A 27,251-nucleotide genomic window follows, 5' to 3' on the forward strand; every position below is an offset into this window, starting at 1 on the left:
CCCAGTCTCCCCAGTCCCAGGCCAACGCTCTCCCCACTGCGTGACTCCCTCTCTGCTGTCCTTCCGCCCGCAGGCAAAGAACGTTTTTCTTCAGGCAAGCTGTTGGCATGTAAACTGATCCGCCGCTGGCGCAGGTTCTGCTGGGCTGGGTGCAAGTGTTGTTGTCATCACATTTGTATCCAGCCTTTCTTCCTCTTGTGAGGAGCCCAAGGCGGGTTACATGGTCGTCCTCCTCCCCACCTTGGGGAGACCCTGGTCTTGAAAGGCAGCGAAGAAATGCTATATTATTATTATTATTATTATTAACATTTATATCCTGCTGTTTCCTTAAAGCAACCCTTGGCGGCTTACAGAGGCCTCCTCCTCTTCTCCATCTTATCTTATCTTATCCTCACGACAACCCTGTGAGGTAGGTCAGGCTGAGAGTCAGGGGCTAGCCCAAAGTCACCCAGTGGGCTTCATGGCCGAGTGGGGACTCGAACCCGAGACTCCCGAGTCCCAGTCCAACGCTCCAACCATTACACCACACTATCTCTCATCAGACCATCGTCTGCGGCCCAGAACCACCTATCAGCTCTCCACCTCCCTAAAAATCCCGTGCGCCCTTAAGAAGGGGACCCTGCAAAAGCCTCCTCGCGGGAAGCAGATCGGCTGTCGGCTTCCCCCTTGGCGGGGGCCCCTTTACAATTGCAGCTCCCGTGGCCGGGGGGGGGGGGGGGAGAGAGAGAGAGGCGCGCGCACAGACACACACGCGCGCGTGCGCGCGCGCGTACACACAGACACACACAAGTACTTTAGTTACATTGTTGGGTGAGTTTGTAACAACTCCCTTCGCTTCGGCCTTGCGCGCACTCCCTGGGACTGGATTTGCTCTGCCTCGGGCAGCGTCTCGATACCTTTATATATATATTTTTCCCCAGGGAGAGGGAGGACCAAGCGGAGAGGAGGAGGAAGGGGGGGGGGGTCTAAAACCCCCAAACAGCCGACCAAGGCAAAAGCAGAGAAAAATCACTTCCATTCTCCCCACCTCTCCACTTCTCTGCTTTTTTTCTCCCCCTCCCCCCTTTCCTTCCGGCTTTGATTTTTACTTTATTTTTTAAATATTGTCCGGCGACTGTGGATTTCTTTCTTCCTTTCTTTTTCCTCCCCCTCCCCGTCTCCCCCCCCCCTTTTTTTCCGCCACCGATCTTCATCACAAAACCTCTTTGGCATGAGTTAAACAGCAGAAATGGACACCAAACATTTTCTCCCACTGGGTGAGTTTCTTTGGCGAATTTTCTTTCTTTCCAAGAAAGCTGGAGGGAGGAGGCTTAAAAAAAGAAAGAAAAGCGAATGCAAAGCACTGCCGATATCTTTCAATGTGATGTATCTAAATGTGGACGCATATATATCTGTATCTCACTGAATATATATCTTTATGTTTTGACGATCGTGGAGGGAGGAGGAGGCGAAGAAGGAGCCAGAAGAAGCGATCTGGGAAAGGCGGGAGGGGGCAGGAGAAGAAGAGAGAAAATGCGGAGTGCGGGGAAGAGTGTCTTTATTACACAGCCGATCTTTTGATCACAGAGGGGAGAAAGCTGGAGGAGTTTGTCAATTTCTTGCCCATTTCTTGTCGATTTCACCAGGCTCGGCTGTTTATCTCGCTGCAATTGACGAATCTAGCCAGGCGACGGTGTGGCTGTTTGTTGTTGTGGAAGGAGGTCGTTGTGGATTTTAGAAATGCATTTATAAAAAGAAAGATTATTCTGAACGCATTCGAAGTTTGCAGGGAGCGGTGTGGTCAGTCTGAAGGAGCGAGTAATCAGATTGGGAAAGTTCTGTCAAGGAAAGAGAGAGAAAGGGAGAGGGGTTGGGAATCGTTCTGGGAGCTGGGCTTTCTCTCTCTGCCTCTCCCTGTCTCTCTCTCTCCCCCCCCCCCCCCCGCTTCCTATGGTCTTTTGGAAGTTGGCATCGGACTCCGGGGGCGGACGGAGACCCCGGGGGCTTCCCAAGTGGATCTTAAGAGAAATCGATGAAGAGAGAGGCCCAGAGAAGGAGGCCTATGAGCCTTGTTCCCACCGTGTCGGAAAGTACAAAAAATGATCCAAGCACTTTCCAAACGGGCTCCAAGTTCTCACTGAAGTGCCTGCTCTGGATGGAGTTTCGGAAGCAGCCCCTTGGAGGGTGTTTTTGGGGGGTTCGGGTGCTTTTGGCAAGGACAGCTTTTTTCGGACTCAACAGCTTCAGCGTCTCGTTGTATGGGGATCCGAATTGGTTTTCTCCTCCCTCGGTGCCTGGGGAAAGGGATCTCTCTGGATGTTGGACCTTCTTTCTGGAATTCTATGTTGAAAAGACCGCCTTCTTCCCCCCTTCCCTTTAAAGCCCCTCTGAAGGCATCTCTCCCCCCCCCCTCTCCAAAAAGATCAGTCTAGCGGAAAGAAATGTCATTGCCCGGGTTAAATGGACCGGCCATGGTCAAGTCTTGGTCCAAGGAAGCTGTTTCTGCTGCTCTTATCAGAATACTGTGGGATGACTGGAGATTCCCCTTCCATCTCCTTGCCTTTCGAATGAATTTCCACCTGCAATCCCACCTCCTTTCTTTTGCCAGCATTTTGAGTCATGTTCTGGCTTGTGAACAATCCATGCCTACTTCTCTGTTTTTAAAATTGTTTTCAATTTTGGGGGTGGGTTTGGTTGGTATTCGTGGGTTTAGCCTGACTTTGATTAAAAAAAAAAAAAAGTTCTGAGAAACTCACATAGGCTCCCCCCCCCCCTTCGATCACAGGGCTTCAGCTGGTGGGGTTTGAGTTTTTTCTTTTCTTTTTGCACCTAGTGCTGATTTATGTCTGCTTTAGCAATGTGGCTGGGGGACAGTTCAGCAGAAATTGTTTTACCAAATGGCGGAAAAAGAGAGGAAATGCAGATTGGGGTCCTCTTCGTTTGCTCATACATTATATTTGCATAGCTGATATTTATTTACTTATTTGTGTTGTTATTGTGATTATATCCTGCCATTTTCCTTCTTGCAAGTAGCCCAAGGTGGCTTCCATGGTCCTTTTCCTCTCCATTTTATCCACACAACAATCCTGTGAGGAAGGTTAGGCTAAGCGTCAGTGGCTGGCCTAAAGTCACCCAGTAAGTTTCATGGCTGAGTGGGGAGTAGAACCCAGGTCTCTCAAATCCCAGTCCAGTGCTCCAACCACTACACTGGGTCCCAATAAATGCCAATATAGAAATAATAACCATAATTTAAATAGAAGTACAAAACATCTCACCATAGTGTGTAAGATTGTGACCAGGTGACCTGCTTGCTTTGCTGTCCAGGGTCTAAGTGTTGATGGGCAACTTCAAGGCTCCTGATCTCTCTGCTTCTGGTTCATTGACTTTAAACCAGACTTGGCTGGGCTGCCTATCAATCCCTGTTTTTTTTTTTTTTTCCTCCCCCCCCCCCTTCTGGATGTTTTGAGTATATTTTGATGGATTTTTCTTGTATCTGCTTTTGTGGTTTTTATTTTGCATGTCCCCTTGAGAGGATTCCACCCGTAAAGGCAGCTCAGAAATAATTTTTGAGAGAGAGAGAGAGATCTAATGGAGAACACCTTCCAGTAGAGGACTCTCTGACAGCTCTTGAAATGCTGATTTATTTACTCATTTTATTTAAAGTATTTTTATCCTGGGCCCCAGCCAAAAAAGGCTCTCAGAGTGGCTCACATATAGTCAGACAAGGCAGTCCCTGCCTGCAGGCTTGCAATCTAAGATGTGACACACAAGGAAAAAAGGATGGGGAGGAAAGAGGGGAAAAAAAGTCTTTCAGCAGGACTTGTGGAATTGCCCCGCTTCCCCGCCTCATCTCCCTCAGCTCAGCCTGCTGCTGGAGTGGCTGCTGCTGGTGACAGCAGAAACAGAGGTGGCAAAATAGAGGGCCACCCCCCTTAAAGTAGGACCCCAGGGCACGCTATGAAATGCATGATGCAGGGGAGCATCTTGTGTGAATGCTACAGATGAAACCTTCCTTTGGCTGCATCCTCAGAACACCCCCCTTTCTAGAAAGCCTTTGTCATAGCTCCTTAACCGTCAACCTCCAGGGCCTCCATAGTTGTAGATGCCTGGGTTCAGATCTGTTGCTTGTAATCTCTGCCTCTCCCTCCATTCCCTTCCTTTCTCTCTCCCTCAGTGTTAATTTTTGGATTTGCATGCTCCTTGGGGCAGAGACCTGACTCCTTTTTTTGCTTATGAACCTCTTCCAGCACCTGGATGATGCAGTATTCATTAACAGGATGAGTGCTAACAATAATAAGAAAGCGTGACGTTTCTGCAGAGGGAAACAGAACTGGAAGGGGTTCTATTTGGCTGGGTGCTGCTTATTTCTTTTATTGTTGTGTTTTTAATTGTGCTTTAAATCTGTTTGTTTTTCTGATTGTTTGGATCATATGTTTGTTTTCATCTTAGCTGCATCATTGTCATCCGCCTCAAGCACCATTTTTTGGGCGGAAAGGCAGGATATACATCAAATAAATAAAACAAATAAATAAATGGACAGATGGTTGGAAGTGTTGCTGTAATTGTGGATGATTGGATGGCAAAGGTGCTGTAGATCTTTTAAAGGGCAGGATAACTCCTGGGTATTCTTATGATCATCACCAAAAGGCCTGTCATTCTGATGGGGGGTTGGCTGTGTGTGTATCTATGTGGACATGTTGTACAGACCCCTACTGAGTCAGGAGCAGAGTGGGGACTGAGGCACTCGGGACCAGGGGCAAAAGGCCCTTGCTGCAAGTATGTGCCCACCTGCCCGCCCAGACAGCACTCTGCAACCATTCACTTCTATGGGAGAAACTAAAAGGACTGGGGAACACCATTGGGGTGGGGTAAATTGGGACCTCTGCGTTTGAGAATCAAGTTGGGACCCCTAGCAAAAATGCTTGTCATTCATAGGTGGGGTTTTTATTTGAAGGAAGCCCTCTGAGGCAGGCTTTGCTATCACTGCAATAAATGCCCTAAAGGCAGAAGGCAGTTCATTAATGCCTCCCGTCCCCCATAGGATTGAATGGCAACCCATCTCTTCTATGGGAGAAAGCAAGCAGTTGCAAAGGTACATCTTCTAATATAGCCTTTTAAATTACGTAGTTTAACACTGTACTGGTTTTAATGGTCTTGTTTTTTACATTGTGTTAAGATTTTATTTAATTTTAAATTGCTGCATGCTGCCGTAATGGCTTAATCCAGGCAGCATGCAGCAATTTAAATAAATGTTAATAATGAATAAAAATCAATCAGTCAACAGTTCCTGGTGAGTACAGCCATTCAGAGTTGAGCCTGCCCCTATCTGCATAGACCCGCCCACTTCTTCTGCATAGCCCCACCTTGTTTGTTGGTCACACCAGCATGTGATGGGATGTTGGCAACTGGCTTGTTATGCCAGTCTTGATTATTTTTAGTATGGGCGTCAGATATGATATAACATGCAAAGATACAAAACAGAGCATAGGGGCAGCAATGGGGCTTTCTCCATCCAAGACATGCACTCTGCCCCTAAGGTAATAAGGAATAATATTCATTCCTGGATGATATGGGATGAAGTCCCAGTTTAGAGAGAATGTTGCCAAGTAACAACGGGGCCTTCTCAGTAGCAGCACCCTCTGGAACTCTCCCCCATGCGTGGTTTGGGGTGGGTGGGTGGGTGCAGAGGGGGCAGCAAGCTTCAGACACCCCCTGGAACCTATATTTATTTACACACGCTTTCCCTGACCTGTAATGGACTATGTCACTGCCCTCTTTTTTCACTGTTATCTTTGCTGTAATATTTTTAAAATTATTTATTTTTATATTGTTTTGATTAAAAAAAATATTATATATGCATCTTAATCTGAACTGCTTAGAGATATTCTGAGCCTAATACATAAATAAGGAAACAATGGCCCCCTCTTGACTGGAACTGTGGCCTGTGCACCATAGGTGGGCAATTTGTGCACCTCCAGATGTTGCTGGACTACAACTACCATCCTCCCTCACACATGATTGTGCTGGCTAGGGCTGATGGGAGGTGGAAGGCCAACCTGGGTTGATTGGCGTTGCAGTCCCACATCTGGTGGGCCACAAATTGCCCAGCCCTGCTACACACATTTACTGGGGAGCAAGTCCAGTTGAAATCTATGGGGCTTCTCTGGGCAGGCATGCTGAGGGTTGAACTGATGGCCATGAGTATACCATCCTGGGCTAGTTCCTCTGTTTTCTTGGGCTCAACGTTTTCCCCTCACAGGCAAGGGGAATGCACCATGTACCCTGTGAGTTCATTGATGCTGAATTGTAAATGGCAGAAACATGGAATCCAAAACGGTTTGCTGAAGGTCACGGAACTGTCTGATGGAAATGGATGGGAGACCGGTTTGTGTGCCCCGTTGCTGGGCATGAAGCCACAACTCTCTTGGCTGGCTGGCTGATGGCTGGTCATGAGAATGCCTCATGAAGTTCAAATCCCCTCTTGCTGGATTCCTGCTGCTTCCGAAAGCAAGCAACTGGTTCCGATTGACAGCAAAGCCTCATGTCTGCACTTGTTTTGGAGGGAGAACGCTGAGGATTTTTGGGTGGGTACAATTCCAGGGCTCTTCCAAGGCTGTAGAGAGATGACTCTGGTGTTCGTTGAAAGTGGGGTGGGGAAGCTCAGGCTCAGCCCCATGGGGTCCCAATCCCCAGAGGGCCATACCCCCTTTCCACTCAGCCACCTGCCATGTGGTGGCCTCCTGGCTTTTGTGTAGCCCCCCCCCCTTCTGAAAGATGCAAATTCCTAAGGCCAAGTTGCCTGCAGTGAGAGCTTTAAGCTACAAGATGCTGGTATTTCTGTTTTTTAGCCCCACCCCTTTTTGCCTTCGGCTCCACCCACTACTGGAACGCAGTGCCCAAGAGCTTCTCCAAAACTGAATTTGGCCCTTGAGCTGAAAGAGGTTCAACACCCCATGATTTAATAAATGGAACTCTTCCATTTGTGTTTTTTAGATTCAAGCAGACTAAACTGGAGATCACTGCTAGCTGGCCATTGTCACCCGCCAGCCTCTCACCCTGCTCTAACCACTGGCTGCACTGCTGTGATGTCATAGACTGACCATGCACATTGCAACCACTTGGGGGTGAACTGTTGGCACAAAGAGCAGAGGGGCAGAAAGTTTCCTGAGCTTGACTGCCCCAAAGGAGTGTTGTGAACTGGCGAATTTGGTCTGTCTGCATTGTTCCTCAACTTTCCCTTTTGGTGGAAATCTTGGAGAAAAGTTCCTTTGCTCCCTTTACAGCACCCGGAGCCCTGTGGGAATGCTTTCAAAAGAGGACATGCTTGCAATTTCAGACGCTGGATTTGGGCTGCAGCCCAAAGTGCTGAAGCATTTGTGCACCAGGCAAAGGTCTGTTCCCTTCACACCCACTTTTTTCAGCAGGCAGAGCATAAGAACACAAGAAGAGCCCTGCTGGATGAAGTCAAGGGTCCACCTAGTCCAGCATTCGATCCCCACAGGGGCCAGCCAGCTGCCCACAGGAAACCCACAAGCAGGAAACGAGTGTCACAGCACCTTCCCACCCATGTTCCCCAGCCGCTGGCGCACATAGGCTCACTGCCTCTGGTAGTGGAGGTGGCACAGAGCCATCAGGACCAGTAGCCATTGAGAGCCTTCTCCTCCTCCAGGAATTTTTCTCACCTCCTTGTAAAGCCATCCAAAGTGGCGGCCATCACGGCATCTTGTGAAAGTGAGTTCCACAGTTTAAATCTGCACTGTGTGAAGAAGGGCATACTTTTCTCTGTCCTGAATTTGCCCCCATTCAGCATCATGGGATGACCCCGTCGGGTTCTGGTATGATGCAAGAGAGGAAATAGGTCTCCCCATCCACTGTCTCCACCCCAATCAGAATTTTGTACACCCCATTCACGTCTCCTGACACTCATCTTTTCTCCTAAGCCGCCTCCCTTGCAATTTCAGTGCAGTCTTTGCGCCACAAAACACTAAAATGTTGCTTAATATGGGAGACGTGCCCTAGGATGATTTTGTCAGAAACAAGCGATTGCTAAGAAAAAGGGTTTACCACCCCCGCCTGTACATCTAAACAGCTGTGTGGGTTATGCCTGCTTCTGTGTGTGCGCCTTTCTCCCTGAAACCAGAGAGAGCTCACCCACTGGGAGCATAGGCCCCCAGTATCTCTGCAGCCACCTTCTGTATCTTTGCACAGATGATATCCAGTTGGCTGCTCCCTCTCTCCTTACACAAGCACGCATGCACACACACACTCGCTCACACTGAAGGGATCCAGGATTTGTTGCGCCCCCACCCCCAGCTAAAACATGTGCCCAATAACTTCTCAGCCCATAGCCGTCTCCCCCCATGTACTTTCTCGATATGTCCTGGACCCAGGTGGGAAGTGGGGCCTTTCAGGGTGGTTTCACCCAGTACAAAGGAACAAATCTGAGTTTGCCACTGAGTGTACACTCAGTGGAATGCTGCAGCTGTTGCCAGACCTCTGACAATGTGCAACATCTTGTCTTCAAACCCCTGTTTATTGCATTCACGTTTGTTGGTCTTAATATCCCGTTTTCATGCCTGTCTTTGCAAGCGTGAGAGCCAGATGAGATTCGCAGGATCGCAACGGGATCAAACTGGTCAAAAGCTGCGCATCTCTTGCAGGCATAGCACAGCATAGCCACAGCTTTATTATTTGGTTAGCTGTCTTTTACTGGGAGGTGAGAGATTCCAGAATGCTAGTTATCCATTACAGATGTTGTTCTTGGCATTAGGAAGGGAGCAAGAAAACCCCAATCAAGGCAGAATCAACACATCTTCATGGAGATGGAGCCCCTGGCTCAATGACTGCCAAGCTGTAACAGATACTGGACTCTGCTTCGCCTCCCAGCTTAGAAAACACGCGCTTTCTATCAACGAGGTCTTGAGGAAAGAAAATCCCCTGTTCTGGTTTTCGCAGCACCGATCACAAGACAAGAAAACAATGCAGGAAGCCAATGGCGTCAAGCACCTTTTAAGAACTGGTGTGAGGGACGGTACTACGTGCTCTGGGAAAGCACTCCAGCCCATAGAAGCTGCGTTCTGTCCTTGGCCCCTGACTTGCTAAGCTGGGGCTGGGGTCGCGTGCAGCCCTGCCAGATGTCGCTGGATGAGAACTTGTCAATAGAAGATGTACCACATTGGCCATAGAGCAGGGTGGTGGGGGCGGGAGAGAACAGACAAGGGGTACGCGGAGCCTGATCAGGAGGACTCTTTGGGGAGGGGGCCAGATTGCTGGAAAACCTTTCCTTCTCTCATGAGGTCATATTCCTGCGTTCTCCTTCATCTGATGATGTTTCAGCGGACCGTCCCTGTCCGTAGCTGCAATTGTGTTGTAGGTTTTGGCTTATGCTGGTTTTACATGTGTGTGCTGGGGGGGGGGGGATGTTTGCTGTTTTTATTACCACCTCGAGTTTTATTCTGTGGATTTTATTGGTTTTATTCGATGGATTTTATTGGTTTTATTCGATGGATTTTATACTCATGAGCATGGCCTCAGGAGGGCCCCTGCTCTGAAAGGCAGCCTGGAACATTTTAACTAACTAAAATTAATTAATTGATGAGGACTATTCTGTCATGTCGGTTTGGTTTATAAGGGTACACTTTTTAATTTCCTTTTGGGTTTCCCTATATATGTAAAAGTTGACTCATTCTCTCCCTGCTCGCCTTGGTAGCTCTTTTTCCAGAGAAGTTGGGGGGTCCTTGGAAACGCCTTGTGGGGGCTGGTGCAGCAGCAGCCCAGGAAAGGGGCTGAGGCTGGAGCACAAATCCTGCCTGCTCAGCATGAAGAGGGTCCAGCAGTGGGCAGCCTCCTCCTCCTCCTCCTCTCTGGGACAGTGCCCACCCGCGCCTCCTGCATGGCCTGGACTCTGGGTGATCTCTCACAGGGGGCGGCACTGCTGGTGGGGGGGGACACTGAGGATCTGCACCCCACGGGGGTGGAGGGGCGCACACTGAGACAGGGGCAGCTGCAAAAAGGGGGCTGCAGGGCTGTGTGTGAATCTCTTGCCCCCCCATACAAAGCCCCGCCCCCAAGCTGAGAAGAGATCCTGCAGGAAAGAACTTCTCTTAGAGCTCAGATTCCTCATCCCAACCCCTGGCTCTTGCTCCCTGTGCCCTGAAATGCACGGGGTGCATTCCAGGCCAGGGGTGGGCTGAAGGCAGAGCTCCAGCTGTTCTGGACTTCAGTTCCCAGCACCCCTGCCAGCCTGGCCCTGATGGTCAGCAATTCTGGGAGGCAAATTCCCAAACATCTGGGAAATCGGTTTTTCAGCCCACCCTTGTTCTAGGCAACCTGGTTTGGACTACATCTCCCATAAATCCTGGCCATTGGGGGCTCCTGGGAGTTGAAATCTGAAACATTTGGAGGGCACCAGGTTGTCTAGTCCTGTTAAATCCAGGCACCATCTTGGGCTAGGGTGATGGTGAGGTGTGCAATGTGCATCTAAGTTAGATGCCAGTCATCTCAATGGGACTACTCTAAGTAGTGCTGACATGGGATATAACCCCAAGTGGGTGCTACCCGGAACCCTGGGCAAACACGCCAGAATTCCTCACCAGCCCGAGAGTTTGGAAAGGGGTTGACCCCTCCCAGGAGGTCTGTGGTCAGAAATGGGAGTTGCAGTCCAAAACATCTGGAGGGTGCCAGGTTGGATAAGGTTGTGCTAGAATGCTTGCCAACCCTGATTTTTTTTAAAAATTAAATACTCTTAAGGGGAAGTGTTGCTAAAGGGTTAGACAAGGGGCTGTTGCATTAAGTGTGACTTGATAGGGGTATGTGGACCTTCCTAGTTCTGTGGGAGTGCAGACTAAAAGGCAGAGGATGTGACACCACAAGCAGAATGAATCTCAGCTTTCATTTTTTAAACAAAACCAACAGTGTTTCTAGTCCTTACGGCTTTGAAATGGGAATGGAGCCCGTGAAGATGCTGTAAGTGATTTCCAGTGCTTGTGTGCGTGCGGGCGTGCGTGCGGGCGCGCCCTCCGCACCACCACTTGCTCCTTTCTGTGATCAGCAGAGCTGATTGAACAAAATATGGGGGGAAATATGCAAAATAAGAGGTATCATGTTGTACATTATACTCCTTAGTGATTTCACTATACTAAGTGGCGTATAAATATTACCAATACATATTTTATTTAAATAAGCATAATGTATACAGGTGGCCAGGTTTTCTTTATATAGCCTGTGTGCTGAATTTTAGCTCTACTCCTTGGGGAATTTATGTTATTAAATATAATAACAAGCAGCATGTTATTTATTTATGTATGTATTTATATATATTTATTTGTTTATTTAAAATCTCATAACTCACCCTTCCTCCAAAAGCAGCACAGAGCAGCTTAACAATATCAATACAGTGAGTTCCAGTAAAACACAATAAAATGTTACAAAAACAATTTAAAACACGATGATCATCTAACCTAAAAGCAGAACAAGTTGGTGCGTCAATTATTGTTGGACCTGGTTTAGATAACTTTTGCTGGAATTCTCCCTCTTTTTTCTTTATTAAATTGAGAACCTACCCCCCCCCCTTGGGGTTTTGTTTTCATATTGTAACTCCAAGACTTGGTGGGTTGTGGGAGATAAAATTCTCAATAATTGCTGTCAAAATTTAGATGGTGTAAATTGTCCAGGAAGGGACCTCAGCTGTCTCTCTTATTCAGCCTTTCCCTGCCACGGAAAATCTTGTTTTTCTAAATTGAGTGTTCTGTGAAGAGAACTATGAGTGTGCTGCAAGAAACTTATTTATGTTGTTTATGTTATTTCATTTTTATACTGCCCAATAGCTGAAGCTCTCTGGGCGGTTCACAAAAAATTATTTAATCAAATAATAAGTTTTCCAAGAGTCCCAAGCTGTCATGTGGTCACTATTTTTTTTAAATAAGATTTTAAAATTGATTTTAAAGACCAAAAAGTCTTTTACAGTCCAAAAATTTATCATTAACCATACAACAATTAACATTATTAAATAGGTCTTCTGTGGGTTGCCCCACAAATTCCTAATCGTTTATGGTTCATGGGAAGACGTCAGAAAGTTTGCTCATGACTTGTTATAGAAGATTTGGCTCTTCACTGCAGTGCTGTTGTATGGTTCCCTTTCACCTAGGGATGGACCACTTGCACGCCAAAACATCTGGAGGACTTCCAGTTGCCTCTGCTTTAACTCTATAGATCTTTCCATAAGGTCCTATGCGTTGGGTGGAAGGTGTCTTGGTTTTGCTTTGAATATGTAGTACTTGTATCCCATGTGTTGTAGAAGTTGTCCTTGCTTTGCACAAGGAGTTACTTGCCTTTTTCTGGGTCACTGCACACCTGGAAATCACAGCATCCTGGGAGGAAGAAGAGATCCATCATGGTGACACAGTGGTGAAGCAGAGTATGGCCTTGATGGAGGAGCGGTCCTGTTTTGTGCCAGAGAATGCAGTCCTGCAGTTTGTGTCTCTGCATGAGTCCTTGCTGTGGGGCCTGCCTGCCGCTCAGGTGCAGAGGGGCAGAATGATCTGACCTGTCCTCAGGGGAGACTGCCCCACTGCAACTCTGCTGGAGTTGCTGATCTGGGTGTGTCTCTTCCTGGATGTAAGGACACAAGTCCAGAACAAAGTCATTCCTGCTGCAACAACCAGGCAGCGAGCTCTTCCGAGGGCAGGCGAGTCTTCTTCTTCCACACCAAAAGGAAATATATACTTTTGGGGGATGCGAGCCTGCCTCCAGTTTTACTGCGTCTCGGCTGTTGAATGTTTGGGAAGCAAAAGGATGAACGCTGCTGTTCACTTGCTAAAAATTTCAGCTGGAGGAAAACATGGCTTTGGGAGGGCTTAAAGACCCATCTGCACATCTGCTGCTGCTTTGGGCATGCAAAGCAAAAGGGCAACCTCAAGTTTGCTTTGCCAGCTTTATTTTTCCTTCCGGCTCCAAGGTCAGGTTTCCTATCTGTCCTTGGCTTGGGAGTTTTGAATTTGGTCTTCCTGTGAACCACCGTGAACCACACCCCCATGTTAGGACAGCATGTTGGTTGCCCCTGAGATGAAAGGGGCAACCGTGATCTTTGGGGCCAATAAAAGTGGTAATGGGTTTCCCATCTGGTTACGGCTTCTTATGGTGCTCCCTTCTTCCCCGTGATGCCTTTCAAGAAGTTTTTATAGACTGGGGGTGGGGGAGGAACAGATGATGCAAAGACGCTGGGAAGAAAGCGGAGAAACAAAACCCCAGCTGTCTTCAAGGCATCTGCCTGCGACCCTCGAGACGCCAGGCTGGTGTCTGGGCATGACAGTCAGGCCTCCTCTCCTGGAACGCTTGGAAAGGGGCAACCCCCAAAGCAGGCTCAGGGCAGAGAGGTGAATATTGTCACTGGTGAACTGCTTAGAGATTTTATTACATGAAGTGGTATATATATGCACATATAGGTAGGAATGGATGGATGAATAAATAAATACATAAATACATAAAGAAAGAAAGCAAGCAGGGCTACGCTGGAGGCAACTTTGTTGAGAAGTCCAGGGTTTATGCCAGTACGCTTTTTAAAAAATTAAGTCTTCCCGCTTGTATATGTTATATTTCTGTTCGTATTCGGCTACTGGGGGTTTGATGCTTTTCTGCCTATAGGCCTTCAACGAATGTATTATGAGAAGAGAGCCCTGCTGGATCAGAGCCAGGGTCCACCTAGTCCAGCATTCTGTTCACACAGTGGCCAACCAGCTGCCCCAATGGGAAGCCCACAGGCAGGACATGGGTGCAACAGCATAACCTTCCAGCCCGTGATCCCCAGCAACTGGTGTACACAGGCACGCTGCCTCTTGTCCTGGAGGTAGCACACAGCCATCAGGACTAGTAGGCATGGATCGCCTTCTCCTCCAGGAATTGGTCAAATCCTCCTTTCAAGCCACCCAAGTGGGTGGCCATCACCCCATCCTGTGGCAGCGCGTTCCATATGTTAACTCTGTGCTCTGTGAAGAAGGGCGTCCTTTGATCTGTCCTGACTCTCCCACCAACTGGTAACAGAGCTGAAAAACAAAGACGAGGGTTGGGTCCAGGATTTGCCTTCTGCAAGAGGAAGGGACCCTACATGAGAGGAAGCCCTCCACTCACAGAAGGCCCCTCCAGCCATTTTTGGGGACCTCCCAGCACACCACAGACCACCCCATCCAGCAGGGGTGCCTGACTCTCTGTGTGGCATTTTCAGGGGCTGGAGGGGCTGCCATCTCCTCCGCCCAGTCAGAGTTAGCCAAGTCTCAGGAATGGGACCCTTTTCTCTAGTGTCTTGAAACTGCACAAAAGCTAGGACACTGCCTAAGGCTGGGCGGCTGGGCAGAAGGGCACATGGCCATCTGCAGAGCCTGGGAGGGCCGGAGCTCGCCCCCGGGCAGGCCAAATTTGGCCCTCGCTTCCGCAGCCCTGCACACAGGGAACGTTTCTCTCTGGTTGCTAATGTGTTGCACAAACTCTCCCGTTCTTCTCCTGCCGTTGATGCACCTTGCGGTGCTTCCGTTCGCCTTCCCCCACCTGCCAAACCTGAATAAATTAGATATATTTAAAAAGACGCTTTGGTTTGCTGAAAAGTGTGTGTGGGGGGAGAAAATTATTTACGAGACAGAAGCCGTTCGGGCTCTCTGGGCGGGTGCTGAGCTCGGCGTGCGCTTGTGCGCGTCTGCGCTTGGCTCACGGATGGTCAAATTGCCCCCTAGAGTTATAAAGCAGTTGTCTAGTGCCTCAGCAGAATGAGCATGAAATGGTGCAGAAAGGGAGGAACGGGATAAAACTGAGAGAAAGCCAAGGCAGGAGGAAATAATGAGCGCTCTCCTTCCTTCTGCTTCAGAGAAACTTCTGGAGCCACGCCAGTATCTTCCTTTCTCCGGTTTGGATTTTCTTCTCTCCTCACCCGCCACATTCTTGAACATGTAAATGTGTGGAGCTCGTTGTCAACAAAATAGCCCATGTGGGTGAGCAGCCCTGTGGACAGCGTTTTCTTTCCCCGTCCGCGCCCCGTGTATTTTTCTTCGACTCCGTTCCACCCGCTGGATTGCGTGCATCTTTTCGAGCGCTCGGTCGGGCGTTCCGATGGGAGCCTTTTCAGGATCACTTCCCTTCTGAGGCAGAGCAGGAGGCGCTTGGTTTGGGGAAAAGTAAGGCTGCTGCGGGTGCCCTTGGGTGTTCGCTTGTCTAGGTCCTCGACCCAAGCGGCCCGGTTGCATGAATCGATTCTTGCCATACTGTTGTGTGCTGTGCACGCAGGAGTGCGTATCTTCCCCATCATGGTGTATATTATTTATTTTTTAACTTGTAGTATTTTTAGTAAGAGTGAGATCGTGCCTGCCCTCAGGCTTACAGTCTAAAGGGCATGACACAAAAGGAAAAGGGATTGGGAGGAGGAGGGGAAAAGAAGCAGCCCTGCTCAGCACCCGTTCTTCGTTTCAAGGTTCTTACAGGTGTTGTCTCTGGCAGGGAGGGCAAAGCAAGCTTCTCTGGCTGATGCGCCTTCTCTGGCTGATGTGGGGCGGGGGGGGGGCTGCTCGGTCTGCCCCTTGCCATGATGCCCTTCCTGGGAGGTGTGTGTGAGCAGAGCCCTATATCAGGGCTGCAGACACTAAGGTCCCTGGTGCACGGTTCATGGGCCATGCTCTCCCCATCCTTCTCACTGAACCAAAGTGGCCCCCTGTAATTTTCACAGCTATTATTGCTTGAGCTACGTTTGCCGGGGATCCCAGGGCTACCAAGCAGGGCACTCCCTTCAGTGGCTGCTGTCCCCAGAATGCCAGTTCCAAGGGAGGGGGCCTGTTGGAGACGGCGCTTGTGACATTGCCAGGCCGGGTTATGAAATGAGATTCCTCCTCCAGCAGAGAAATGTGGAACCCCATCTTGGGAGAGTGAGCACCAGCCTCACGGGCCCATCTATTAACACAACCATCTCCTTTCCTGCGGAGCCAGGCCCGTGGGATGCACCTGCTGTTTCTCTTTGAGGCGCTGTGGTATTTATGGGCCCCCTGTCCACAATAATTTTACCTGCCTTTGCAAAAGGTCGCTGCAAGTGCTGCAGCTCAGAACGTAGCAGTGGGGCGGTTTAATCCTCTGGCGCTGCCCTCACCACCGTGGTCTCCCCGTCCCCCGATGTGTTAGACAAGACTCCTAGCTGCAGCCCCACTTGGAATTGTGTGTCCTCTTCTGGTCACAGGAAAAAAAACCCTATTGTGGAGCTTGCAGAGGTGAAGCAAATGGATTTCTGTTTTAATTCTTAAGGGTTTTTTAAATTATTATTTTTTTAACTGGGAGGCTGCAAAGCAAACCGCGGCCCTCCAGCCCCATCTTTATTTGGGTTCACAAGAGCAGCTTTTGTGTGTTGCACCTCCGTCTTGGACTTAGCTTCTTGGGAAAGGGACTTGTCTCTCAGTCTTACCAAACTGCCGTCTATGAAATGGGTAGAAAAGCAGAAAACGATGGGTTCCAACGAGTGGTTCCATGTTTTGGAGCACACACCCTATGACTGACTTTTCCTTTAGCCTCACCAGTTTCCCTCCTAGGGAATGTGACCAGCCGTGCCTGCTATGGCAGCCAATAGAGGAACAGGCAAGCCCCCTGCCATGGCAGCCATTTTATGAGAGCACCCATGACACGCTCACTATTATAATTATGTATTTTATTGGTTTTAACTGGCTTTAATGTTTTTATTAATGTTTTATATAAATCTTTTGGGAATTATTATGCCTTTCAATTGCATTGTAATGCCCTTTGTGATGTCTTTTCTCTTTCCTCCCAGCCTTACTGGGGGACTTTCTGGGGGCCACTCTGGGGAATGGAATAAATGCCATCCAGCCATGCCCTTCTTATGCTCTGATGCGGTGCTGTGCTCTCCCTCCCACCTTGCTACTGTGCTGAATCTTAAGCATTGAGTTTCTCCATTGACCTGGCACAGCTGGTTTTATGCTGTTATTTACAGTATTTTTTTTACCCCGCTCTTCAGCCAGAAAAGGCCCCCTGAGCAGCTCACAAAGATTAATAATGAGACAGTCCTTGCCCTCAGGCTTACAATCTAAAAGACATGACACAAGAGGAAAAGGGATTGGGAGGGAGGAGGAAAAAAGCAGCACCAGTTTCAAACTTTTAATAGGTGTTCTTTCCAGCAGGAAAGGGCGAAACAAGCTCCCTGCAGCTGTTCCTTCTCTGGCTGATGCATGGGGCGGGGGCAGGTTGGTTGGCCCCTTGGTGTGATGTCCTTCCTGGGAACAGCCCAAGCAGATGCAGCTGGCAGGGGGCTGAGTTCAAGTTCAGCACCTCCGAGCCTGCTGCTTTCGCCACCATGAGTGGAAGAGATGCTGTTGCTGGAGGCGGCTTTCTCTGGCGGCTGGACCCTTCCCGTCATGAGGAAGAGCGGCTCTCTCTCAGCTGATGGCGAGGCGGCCTGGTAATTACTTTGCAGCTCCATAATCACATCTCTGGGGGCTGATGGCTTTTGAGCCCAGAAAAAGAGCACAGGCATGCCTGCCACAGGGTGGTGGTGAGGGGTGTTTCTCAGGCAGAAAATGGATGCGAAGATCTAGCTGTGGAGGAAAGCAGGGGAACGGGGAAAGCAGGCACAGGATGAGGAGAAGGCGGTGGTGGCCTGAGATGAGTCTGTCACCGTTTTTGCTGTATCTGGCAGCGCAAGAGGGCCGTGTCTCTGCCGGCCGCCTTCCTAGAGGAACTCCCTCCAGTACAAATGTACAAAAACTGTCACTGGCTGCTCCTTCTAACCATTTCCACTGGACTCTTCCAGTGCTGCTGTGATGTGTGTGTCAGGGGAGAGGAGGCCAATCTCTCCTGGAGTTTCTGGGCTTCACCCGCAAAATATGAAAGGAGAGATGGCTCTTTCCCTCTACCCCACCATTGTCCTTCAGGCTGACTCTTGCTGCAGCAGCCTCTCATTTTTGAGAGTTGCCCCTGACTTTGTTCAAAGGAGCAGCGCAGAGCTGAGGTGGAAAGTTTCAGAGCTGAGTGTCCCTCCAAGACTAGTATTGGTACCCTCACCTCACCCTTCCTTTTCTTCTCACTCTCGCTGTCATTGAAATACAGGCCTGGCTCACACAGAATGCTAACTCATGGTATGGATTGTTGAATTCTGAGTTGTTGTGATGTGCAAACCCAGCCGCGCTAACAAACAAGGGTTTGTTAACCAGGAACAACCCAAAAACGGAACCCTGGGTTGTCATGACATGTGAACCCAGAACCATGGGTTGTTCATGGGTTGTTTTCCCAGGCTACAGGTGAGCAAGAGTGGTAAAAAAACCCCAGCTGCTCTGCCTGTCACTACAACAGCACACCACAAAGGCACTGGGATACAGGGAGGGAGCCGGCGAAAGAGGAGGGAAACAAACAACCCAGGGATTGAGAAAACAAACCACGGTGTCTTCAATCACCTGCCCAGCAAACCCTGGTAGGGCAAGCATGGGTCAGTGTTCTGTGGGAAGCAGGCCAGGGGCCATAGTGTGTAAGCTCCTGGGGACTCTCCTTCTATTGATTGATTGATTGATTAATTAATATTTATAATATTTATTAATATTTATAATCCACCCTTCCTCACAAGGAACCCAGGATGGTTAAGAGCCCACCTGAAAACAACACGACACATGAACACAGTTAAAATCATAACTCTAAAATTACAAATCCATAAAATACAATAAAATCACCACAAACTGGGGAAATACTTGTTTACACCCAAAAAGTGTGTGCAGATAAATACATCTTTAATTGATGCTTGAATGGCAGCAGTGTGGGGGACAGCTTGATCTCTACTGGGAGGGAGTTCCACCATTGGGGGGCCACCACCGAGAAGGCCCCCGCCATGTGTGGCAGCCCCATGGGCCATATCCCGCAAAGGCACCACAAGCAAAGCCTCCCCTTCTTCCTCCTCCTCATCTTCATTTTCTAGCTTATGTTAGCACTGAGAGGTTTACATTAATATTTTTAAATTGTATATATGGGGATTTTTGGATTTTATTTGTGTTACTCTTTATATGTCGCCCTGAGAACAATTGTTAAAGGGTGACTAATAAAACAAAGAAAGAAATGATCATAATAATACTCAGACCTCTTCTCTCCCCCTCTAGATATGAAATGATCCTTTTTGTGGTGCAAAATTCTAACCTGGAAAGTTTATTATTGAGTCAATTGCTTGCTTTGTATTGTTGTTTTGCATCCTCTGTTTGACTCATCTGCTTTGGACAGAAGCCCAGATTTTTTAAAATCATACAGATAAGTCTTCCTATTACAAATAACTTGGGGTATGTGTAGGTGGTTTTTTTAAACTGATTTATAAAAAAGGAGGTTTGCTCGCTCTAACTTGGGAGTTCTGCAAACATTTTCTGCATTTCTTTTCCCCACGTTGGATTCACCTGCTAGATCCAGGGGCACATTCCGTTTGTGTGCGGCGCCAGACAGACCCATGGGGTCTCCTGTAGTCCTGTGTGAAAGGAGGGAGCTTCCTAAGATGTCCCCCGTCCTCAGGTGGTGTGTGTGTGTGTGTGTGGGGGGGCTCTTGTTCAGCAAAGCTTGCCTGCTATTACTGTCTTGAGGACGTCCCTGGTAAGCTTTCAAGGAACCTCCCAGTTCCTCAGAAGAGTTTGAAGCCACACCTCTGACCCACAGCCTGCGGATGACTCAGCCTGCTCGAGAGAGACGTTTCCCTTTCACTGGACCTGACGTGAACACTCTCTCTTGGCGTGCCACGGACCGTGCACAGTTATTTCAGCTCCTGTGGCAGAGCTGGGGGAGGCCCCAGAGAAGGCCCACTGCCCGGGCGGCCCTCCTCCTCCTGCTGTTCGCTAACCAGCCTCAGGCAAACCGGGGTGTTGCCAGGCACTTGAAAGGAGTTGGGGCCCAGCCCGTGGGACACAGATCCGCACCTGGGCTCATGGATAGCGAACTAGGCAAATGCAGAAAGATGTCTTTAGGTTTCACAGGCCAATTAATTTCTCCGCCAGATCATCTCAAATAAAATTAATTCTTTGGATAATTGGCACCCTGCCCCAGACCATCCCAAACCAATGGAAAGGACCTTTTGCTGAGTGTAATTGCCCCATGGGAGATTTAGGGGGATGGCAGTATTAGAGCCTGTGGGAAGGGAGTTCACCTTTCCCGCCTCAGCTGCAGCCCCCCTGAGAAAAAAAACCCTCCGTTGACTGCAGTGGACACTTGTAGCTCTGGGAAATAGATTCGGGAGCCCACAGACCCAGGCCTAGCCGCACCTCTGCAGGAAGAGAGAGGTTGGCACCAATCAGCTCTCCTTTGCATGTGGCTGTTCCGCAAAAAGAACCATGTCAGGGGCACGTTTCTAGAGCAAGCAGTGAAATCACGGAAAGCTGTTTGTGGGGACACACTCTCGCGTTCCGTGGTGGAGGAAGGTACCGAAGGTGCTCTGAAGAGGCCCGAGCTGCAGGCTTTCCACCCCCTTAGCCTCCTTTTTCTCCCGCCCCGGGGTGTCCTGGATGGCTGGTCTTCCCGGTGTGCTGGTTTCACTTGTGCCAAGCGTCCACACTGAAGGGGCATATGGTTTCTTTGGACGCAAAAGAAGTCGAGGCACGGCCCTGGCACAGGAGCCTCCCGTGTTTCTCAGAGGGAAAAGCAGCGAGCTGGGCCAGGCGCTTAGATAGTATTACAAATAAAACACAAATAATCAGTGCATGGCAAAAGGTTCTGTAGGTGGTGATGCAAAGCAGCCTTTCCCAACATGGTGCTGTCCAGATACGTTGAATTGCAGCCCCCACATTGTAGGGTGGCCATGTGTCCTCTTTTACAGAGGGTAGTCCTCTATTGGAACGTGCCCTCCACCTGAAAGGCTGTCCAGTCCAAATCCAGTTTAAAAACAAAGAACCCTTCGAAGGTATGGGAGACATCCTGAAGCTGGATAGCAGACTGAGCAGGCCCACAGGGCACCTGGTCACAGAGGTCCCTGGGAGGGTGGGACATCTTGCATTTCCGCATCAATCGTACAGCAATTCTCTCTCCATTTTCACCTATGTGTATTAATTAGCGCATGCACATTGTGACAGGATGGGTGTCCTTTTGTATACTTTTTTTTTTAAGCAATGCATCAGTGGCCATCCTACCAGCAGTTGTGCTTGCTGAGGATGATGGGAATTGCAGTCCAACAAACTTGTAGAATCTGTTTAGATGGGGAGTGGTATATAAATGTTGTAAATAGAAATCAGTCAATCAATTAAGCCACATCTGGAGGGTGCCCTGTCATGGAAGGCCTGACTCATGTGCAGCGGCGAGGTTGTGTATGTTCAGGTGGCGATTTGAACCTGGCTGGTGTCTAGTCTAGTTTTGAACCCCTGCACTCAGTTTGACTTGGACCCCTGCCACACGGGATGCTGAAAAATGGAATATGTCTCAACAGGTTGGACTTAGGTTTGTCACAGCTTATTTCTTGTAACTTTGAATCCAAGTCAGCTTGGGGCTACTGTGCGTGGAAATCGTGCAGGTGGGACTGTTTTTATTGCCAAGGGCTCTTTGGCCTAGCTTATTCTCAAATCCCTGCACTTAGTTCAGCTGGGATCCCTGCCAAGTAGCAATCCTGTTGAAGGGGCTACCCTAAGAGCTGGCTGCAACATGGAGATCTTACTCTTTGGAACCGCCTCCATTTCTGCCTGGGACTCTCACTTGAATTGTGAACCATCGCCTGTTTTCCAGTCTTGTATTGAGAACCTAGATCCCTGAGTGCTTTGAACCCCTAAGAGTTAAGTCTCTGACTATGGCTGTGTGTTAACTTCTGGAATGCTCATTAACTTGAGCCTTGGGTGGTTAGCTCTCGAGTAAATTGATTAATAGCTTCTAAGATTAAGTGCCGTGAGTTCTGAAGTGTGATCAGCGTCAACTGATTTGCCTTTGAATAAAGCTAAGTCTGTCTCTCTGTCATCCTGTCCTCTGGTGAGGAAGCCAGGCAGATCCTAACCATTAGCATGGAAGAGCGATCACAGCTCTTATTATTTAGCTCTCCACTCACCAATTTGCCTGGTCTAAATCGTGGCCTCTTCCATCTCCAACTCTTTCCCTGCTGCCTCTGCTCTGTCAAACACTGCTGGAGGCAGGGTGGTTCCTTTTTTTTTTTGGCCATTTTTTGGCTTGTGCTGTAAGTGTTCTGTAAACCCATGCACTATTTATGGGTGGTTGTCGTTTTTTGTGTTTTTTTACAGTGCGTTGTGTTTTTTCTCCATACATCAGTCCTGCAAGGTAGGTTGCTAATTCTGCAGATTAGGAACTGATGCTTGGAGACAGTGAGGGGCTGGGGGGGGCTTGAACTGAAGCCATGTCCCTCCAGATGTGGTGGACTGTGACTCTCATCTTTCCCATGCTGGCTGCAAATGATGGGAGTTGCAGTCTATCCCGTTAAGAGACCACCAGACTGGGGAAGGCGGATATTAGCCATGATAGCTAAATGGAAGCATGACAGGGGTTCATATCCTGCTGGGAAGCTGGTCTCAGCCTGGCTGCTGTTTGTTAGGGACAGACAGACGTTTTGCTCTAACCCAGCAAGGCTGATTGTAAGAACAGCAGTTTCTCTAGCATGGGAGGTTTCAGTTGGCACTGCCCACTCGTTGCCGGCTGAAGGCCGAGTTGCCAGCAGTTGGAGTGCCAGGTTAAAATATGCAGCTATTTGCGTATTTTTGGCCGCACCCCTTTTGCCTTTGGCCCCGCCCACCACTGGAATGTGGCCCCCGAGAGCGTCTCCAAAATGGAATCCAGCCCACCAGCTGAAGGACATTCGACACCCCTGCTTTAAAGTTTATCTATGTAGCTATATGGGCCATAAACTTGCTTTCTTACCATGAAAGGGGAGATTCCCTGGACACGGAATGATGCAGCCAACACCAAATTAAGGACAGTCCTTCGTCACACAGCGCATAGTTAAACTATGGAATTTGCTACCACAGGATGTCATGAGAGCCACCAATTTGGATGGCTTTAAAAGGGGGTTGGACAAATCCCTGGAGGAGAAGGCTATCCATGGCTACTAGTCTTGATGGCTATGTGCTACCTCCAGTACCAGAGGCAATGAGCCTGTGTGCACCAGTGGCTGGGGAACATGGGTGGGAGACTGCTGCTGCACTCATGTCCTGCTTGCGGGTTCCTGGTTGACAGCTGGTTGGCCCCTGTGTGAGCAGCATGCTGGACTAGATGGACCCTTGGTCTGACCCAGCAGGGCTCCCCTTATGTTACTTTGTCTTCATTTTCAAACAACCACATGAAAGTGGAGGTGCTTCGCAAGCTACTTTCCACGTTTTTTGGATTTTCCATTGAATTTTGGCATAGAGGCACAGCCCTGTGAATAATAAACCTTCATGGCCAAATCATGACATGCTGGTAACCGTGCAGAGAAGCTGTCTTTTTAAGAAGGCAGAGTTTCAAATTAATGAAGCCACGCTTGGGAAACATTTCTTCATCATGCAAAATGGCGAGCTGCCCCATAGCTTAGACAGCATTTAAAAAAAAGATTAAACAAAGTCTGCAAGAAGATTCCACAAATGATGAGATGAACCATCTTCCCCCAACCCAGCGCTCTCCAGATGTGGCGGACTGCAGCTTCCCTCATTGGCAGCCAGTGTGGCCGTTGGCGCGTTAGAGGAGGGCAACCCCTTCCCGGAGTCTGTCAAACTGTGGACTAGTTTTTGCCTCGGTGAGAACAGACGGCTTCTCTTGGTGGGTGTAAACACTCTGCTCAACTGCGCTGCTGCTCGGGCAAGGCAGATAACCTCCTGTTTCCTTTCTTCCTTTCTCCCAAGTCTGTGATCCTTCTCATACATTGTACAGACTTATCTGCTCACTGGCAATTATCGTCTCTCCCTCCCTCTCTCCGAAGAGGGATAATGACCATGCGTACAGTGCAGGGACCTCATTATAGCAGAGCTAATGAAGTACTTACAAACCCAACTGGCATGGGGGGGGGGAGGGGGGAGGGGGGAGGGAGACCAGCCCAGCCCAGGGCTGTGGAGTACCAGGATCTAAAAGGCGAAGGTGGAAAAACTGCGCGTGAAAGTGTGCAAACTCTGATCCTCCTCCTGAAAGGGGGAGATGAGCCTCGTGTAAGAATGATGCTCAGTTGCGTGGCCGGTGCCAAAGGTCGGCATGGCTGGGCATCTATCAAGGCCCCCACCCCGGTGGGGGCCCACTAACCAGAGCCCCCCGGAGTTGCTCTTGCTGTTCCCCACTGCAACCTGCTTGCTCACCTGCCCAGACGACGGTGGTGGCGAGAAGGAGGAGCAGCAGATGCCGCGGCTGCCTGGCTCGCCGGCATTCTGCCTCGCAAGCAAGCAGCAGCCATGTTGAAGCGGAGGAGGAGGAGAGCAGCAGCTGGTGACCCTGGTGTGAGCAGGCCGGCTACGGGGGGAAGGCGCCCACGGAGGGTGTCTTGCCCGAGGTCCCAAACCTGGAGCCAGCATTGCTCAGTTATCTTTTCCGCCGGCTTGTGGCTGTCTTATTTATTTATTTATTTATTTACTGCATTTTTTATCCTGCTTTTCAAACCACTCTTGTCTCCCAAAGCGGCTCACATCGATAAAGAGGAGAGAGACAGAGACAGGTCCTTCCATCAGGCTTATAAACTTAAAAGACAAGACACGCAAAGGAAATGGGGAGTGGAGGGAAAAGGAAAAGGAAGGAGACCAGTTTTCCAAGGTGGGGAGCTTTAATGGGGCCTTTGAATGCACTCCGGGCTGATCTCCCCTTCTCGAACCGCGATTGGCGGCTCTTGCTCCTCCGGCTGAGGGAGGGCTGAAGCCACCCTCCGTTCGGCATGCAAAAGGGAGAGACAGCTTTATGCGCTTGTCCTGTGTTACCACCGCCCCCGCCAGGGATCAAGAAATTAGTTCAGGGCTCTTGCAGAAGAAAGGCGGTGATACGATACCTGTAATTAGCAGAACGAAACAGAGATTCCTGAAGGTGCACATCACAGGGCGGAAAGTGGGAACCTTGGTGATTGACTGACTGGGAAGCCGTAAATTCTTCGCCGCTGAGGACATGAGTGCCTGGGGAGTCAGTGGCGGATTTCAGGGTGGTTTTGCGGCCCGTGCATTGTTTTGCTTCGAGAGACAGTTAGCACACCTGCCAACGTGGCTCGGTGTGTGTGTGTGTATACAGCAAGCTAGTTCAAGTACCTTTTGGTGGGATACTCTGGGATGATCGCCAAGGGGAGCAGTGCCCACCAGGGAGGGGGAACCTCTTTCAGCTCAAGGGCCGAATTCCATTTCTGAGAAGTTCTCGGGGCTGGGCGGGGCCAAAGGCAAAAGGGTAGGGGCCAAAATACAACAAATGCCAGCCTACTTTAGCTTAAGCTCTTCCTGCCTGTCACTGAGCCCTTTCAGGCTTTCAGAATGGGGGGAAAGTGGCACAAAAGTCAGGAAACCACCAAATGATTGGTGATTGGGGAAGGCGGCGTGGCCAGGGGAAGGGGGCGTGGCCGGGGAGCCCCGGAGGGTCACATTGCGGCCCCAGTTGGGCCTGATTTGGCTGCTGGGCCCTCAGGTTCAACACCCTGCTTTGCATGCACTGGTATTGTCCCCTGGCAAACTGTAGGCCAGAAGGAGCGTTGCACACAAGGAGAGCAGCACTAAATTTGTGAAGCTGCGTGGGACATCGCCTGGGTGTGGGCAGCGCATGGGCTGCATAGAACAATGCCTGCTTCTCGACAGGCATCCCACACGAATCCGCTCCTAGAGTGATCCAGCAGGGATATTCTTAGTTGCGCCTGTTTTTCCCCACCTGAGCCGAGCTGGTGACTGTGTCTAGAGCTGCCGCTCCCCCGCAGCCAGCGGCGACCTTTTCCTCCCCGAAGTTGCCATCGACAGCCAGCTGCCTTCTCCCGGCCTCTTTACAGCTTTCCTTTTTCCTTTTGCGTTGTGGCGTAACCAGCCTGATGGATATGGCGCCCTGTCTCTTGCCTTTTTCTGTTGTTTCCCAGAAGCCCCGGGTGTGGGTGTCCTTTCAGAAGGGTGGTGGGTGATGGAAGACTTCTTTTAAATGTAGGACTCTAGAAAAGCAGGGAGCTTTGAAAAATGCACCGAGTTGTTCAGAGAGCAAGGGGAATTCTGCTCATAACTGAGGCATTACGAGCAAACCTGTCTGTATTGGGTTGTGTTTTTTTAAATAAAGTAATGGAAGTCTGTGCCAACAAAAACTGAACTCTGCAAACCTGTATACATTATGCATATTAATAAGCCAATTAAGTCTGTTTCTTTTACTTTGCATTATTCAAATGTTGCAAGTCATGCTGGTGACTGGAATTCTTTTTGAGTGGTTCTTTTCCCTTCTGGGATTCCTGCAAAAATTTGTACACTCCCCTAAACCTCTCTTCACAACCACAAGGACTAGGAACTTGGTTTTTGTGGTTGTTGTTTAAATGAAAGTTCAAATTCCCAGTTAGTTGAATTCTTGTCATAACTAGTGCAAATCCCGTGCTGCCACGGGGGCTAGTAGTCTGAGAATGATTGGATAAAAATATGTTTGCCTGTTTCTCTTGCAACTGGAACAACTTTACTATTTTTTGAAGTTTGAGATCAAAAACATGTGAGGTAAGATTTTGGTCTCTCTTCTCCCTCTGGTGTCATTTCAGCTCTTTCTCCTCAGCTTCTCTTCCTCCTCCTCTAACTATCACCAACTGACTTTTCTTCAGCCCCTTTCCCAACATTCTGTGCCTGTCCTTTCATTGGCCCAGCACCCTAAGACCTCACAGAAGTAAGCATTATTGCATGTGCACACATACGCGGTGTCACAGGTTGCATTACATGTACAGTGTGGAGCATATGCATTCACCTCTGCTTTGCCTCATCCCTCTCCCTTCCTTCCTGAGCTGCCCAAGGCTCAAGCATTGAACGTTTTCGAAGTTTCAAAATTTTCTGCATGTCTACACTGCTCAATCTTCAGGTTTTTTTTTTAAATGAGCAAAATCGGTCTGGTAGATCTCTAGTTACAAGACTTACACTGCTATATTCTTACATAAGGTACCATGTTCTGCATTCCAGCAGAATTGCAACAAGCCATGCAGAACTCTGTGGGGGAATTGCTGTTACTTTTTGGAGTTAGTGAGGGACCAATTGCATGGCTTAAGCATTGCTGTGCAAGGGGAGGGTGGGGAATGTGTGCGTGAGACGGAGATGAGCAGGTCACGCTCCAAGTCGGCATCCTCCTGGCTGCCAAGATGGTCCTGGTGAGCTAAATTACCCCTGGAAGCCTGCGTAATGAACTGGATGCCCTTTTACCCGTGGCGTGAACTG

The 27,251-nt window shown here is 49.3% G+C and overlaps 1 protein-coding gene across 4 annotated transcripts in view; it reads left to right on the top strand.

Moving 5' to 3' along the window:
- Positions 1 to 818: 818 nt before the first annotated feature.
- Positions 819 to 27,251, top strand: part of RXRA (retinoid X receptor alpha) — a 166,374-nt gene continuing 139,941 nt past the window's right edge. For all 4 annotated transcript variants that reach the window (XM_084821108.1, XM_084821111.1, XM_084821110.1 and 1 more), the window contains exon 1: positions 819 to 1,256. In XM_084821108.1, coding sequence (XP_084677234.1) covers positions 1,229 to 1,256 — 28 coding nt within the window. In that variant the 5' untranslated portion in view covers positions 819 to 1,228. The remainder of the gene's footprint in view (positions 1,257 to 27,251) is intronic.

The sequence above is a fragment of the Heloderma suspectum genome, chromosome 14, assembly GCF_057233095.1.
Source record: "Heloderma suspectum isolate Gila_16-S chromosome 14, 16-S_ref, whole genome shotgun sequence".
NCBI lineage: Eukaryota > Metazoa > Chordata > Lepidosauria > Squamata > Helodermatidae > Heloderma > Heloderma suspectum.